Here is a 2,356-nt window from a genome sequence, read left to right on the forward strand (position 1 = left end):
TGTGGGTATCTTTGTTGTTTTCACATGTTGTGATGGACAGATGACAATGTTTGTTATTCACTAAAACTTCATCGGCCACAAGTAATTTTTCTAGAAAAGTGGGTGGCTCTTCATTAGCTTCTTAATCTGTTTATGTTTTGAGAGTATTTCAGAGTAATAAATAATTTCACAAGTCGATTTGGACTAGTGTTGTCTTAAATTTTATATGTTTTTTATTTGTTTTTCGATTGTTTAATAAATCTTCAGTTTTAAAAGTTTTTATCTGCTCTTGTAGCACGTTTTTTACTCTTGCTTATGCATGTAATCTTTCTTTTGCAAGTAATTTTAGGGATGATTTTGTTATCGCCCTCTTTAGTTTGGTGAATGCTCGATTCTTTTATCGATTTTTACTCGCTGCTTTGGACCATTCAGGACTGATTTCATATTAAGTGCTTGCAAATTGCAGTAACTTCAGAAATGTAATACTTAAACTGTGACAAACCAATTGTAACGTGTCACAATGTTCTATTAATACTAAGGCTAAAACTTTTGTTGTGTTAATGGAGCTTGTCCTTCTAACATTATTATTATTATTTCCTATGAATTGTATGATTGAATTCAGCATTAATTCTATTGCGATTAATTAGAATTATTCTAAAAAATAATAGTTAATGTCATATTTTATTTTAGAAAAGAAAATTTCTAAAAGGAATGTGAAAAAACACGTGGAACCACCATGCAAATGCCAAGTTCCAAATTTTCACCAAAAAAATGAAAGGAACATTAGACCTCGTTACAGTGTTCTAAAACACCAACAAAGACAACTACTAGTAGTCAAATCTCGATGAAAGCTAAGTCCCAGCCTCGGTTATGGAACTCAAATGCCACCATTTTTATTCATCTTTCCATTTATTCATATTCCATTCCTTCTTCTTCTTCTTCTTCACGCTTCTGTACTCTTCCTTTAAAACCAACTTCCATGCTTTCCCTTCCTTGATTTTATTTCTCCCCTACACTTACCAATTTTCTTTTTTATTTTTTCTATAGTTATTGGAATTTCTTTTTGTTTTTCCCTTTTTTCCTTTTTTGGTTGCAATGTACAGTGCGGATCGTTGCTTGTTCGTTGATTCGATCAGGGTCTCACGACAAGATGGCTTGTTTCTTAGTGACAAAACAGGTCCTTCCTCGTTTGTTTCATCCATTTCACTAAAGACCCAGAAATGTTTTGTCGATAAAAACGAAAATGTGTGTTTGGTTTCGTGTTCTTTGGGTGGTCAAACCCTGGGTCCTGTGAAGTCGAGGAGAAGTGGTGGCAAAGGGGGATGGGTTTTATCGGTGAGTTTGTCGAGGGAGGAAGGGTATGTTGGGGACTCAGGAGAAGATTGGGGGCAAAACGGGGATAACAATTTGGAAACGGTGGAAGAGGTGAAAGAGAAGAAGGGATCAGGTGCTTTGAATACCACCAAACATCTCTGGGCTGGTGCTGTTGCTGCTATGGTTTCAAGGTTTTACCTTTCTTTTTCTCCCTTCTTTTAAAAAAAAATTTGTTGGAAAAAAGTGGGGATGAAGACAATGATAGGAGATTCGTTTGTGTTTGATTTATCTTTTGTTTGAGATGGAATATTAAATGACAAAACTTTGATGGTAAATATTCACTGTTTCAAGACTTTTCTGCTTTGATGTGTTTTATTTGGCTAACTATAAAAAAATGTAAGAACTGTTTAATCAGAACTGTAAATACTGAAATTATAGGATAGATTAATAAGTATGAGAGCTGGAATTGGAAGGTAATACAAATTATTACAAAGCATACCTGTTATAACATGTTGCAGAAATGGATGGATGGTTTTGTTTTTATGTTGTACTTTTGGATCTAATGTTTCAATTGTAGTACCTTAACTGCTTGCTGTTTGGTTCTGATTGTTTGATTGAATCGCGGTTTGCATCTCAAAAGGTTTGTTTGTTTTTGCCACAGGACATTCATTGCTCCATTGGAGAGATTGAAGTTGGAATACATAGTTCGTGGTGAAAAGAAAAGCCTTATAGAATTAATTAAATGGATTGCAGCTTCGGAAGGGTTGAAAGGTTTTTGGAAAGGGAATTTTCTCAATATTCTTCGTACGGCTCCTTTTAAGGCTATCAATTTCTATGCTTACGATATTTATAGAAGTCAACTGTTGAAATTATACGGGAATAAGGAAGCCACGAATTTGGAGATGTTTCTTGCTGGTGCTGCAGCTGGGATTACTGCAACTTTGCTCTGCTTACCAATGGACACTGTATGTAACTATTTAGGACTTTGTTATTTGGTTACATGTTAGCCTGTTGTGTTTGTGGTCTTGGTTCAGGTGTGGGGAACTTTCTAGGATTTGATTTC

The 2,356-nt window shown here is 34.9% G+C and overlaps 1 protein-coding gene across 1 annotated transcript; it reads left to right on the top strand.

Annotated features, from left to right (window-relative positions):
- The first annotated feature begins 708 nt into the window (after window positions 1-708).
- On the top strand, window positions 709-2,345 carry LOC108467013 (probable mitochondrial adenine nucleotide transporter BTL3). Its single transcript, XM_053025267.1, has 3 exons — window positions 709-1,484; window positions 1,955-2,258; window positions 2,328-2,345. Exons 1-3 carry the CDS (start codon window positions 1,075-1,077, stop codon window positions 2,343-2,345), a joined length of 732 nt encoding a protein of 243 aa, XP_052881227.1. The 5' UTR covers window positions 709-1,074.
- The last annotated feature ends 11 nt before the right edge of the window (window positions 2,346-2,356 follow it).

Source organism: Gossypium arboreum, chromosome 2 (assembly GCF_025698485.1).
Source record: "Gossypium arboreum isolate Shixiya-1 chromosome 2, ASM2569848v2, whole genome shotgun sequence".
Lineage (NCBI taxonomy): Eukaryota > Viridiplantae > Streptophyta > Magnoliopsida > Malvales > Malvaceae > Gossypium > Gossypium arboreum.

Bases quoted from the DNA above. Each gene is read 5' to 3' on its own strand.
- LOC108467013 (XM_053025267.1), top strand. From the start codon at position 1,075: ATGTACAGTGCGGATCGTTGCTTGTTCGTTGATTCGATCAGGGTCTCA. The intron at 1,485-1,954 runs GTTTTACCTTTC...TTTTTGCCACAG, and splicing joins GTTGCTGCTATGGTTTCAAG to GACATTCATTGCTCCATTGG.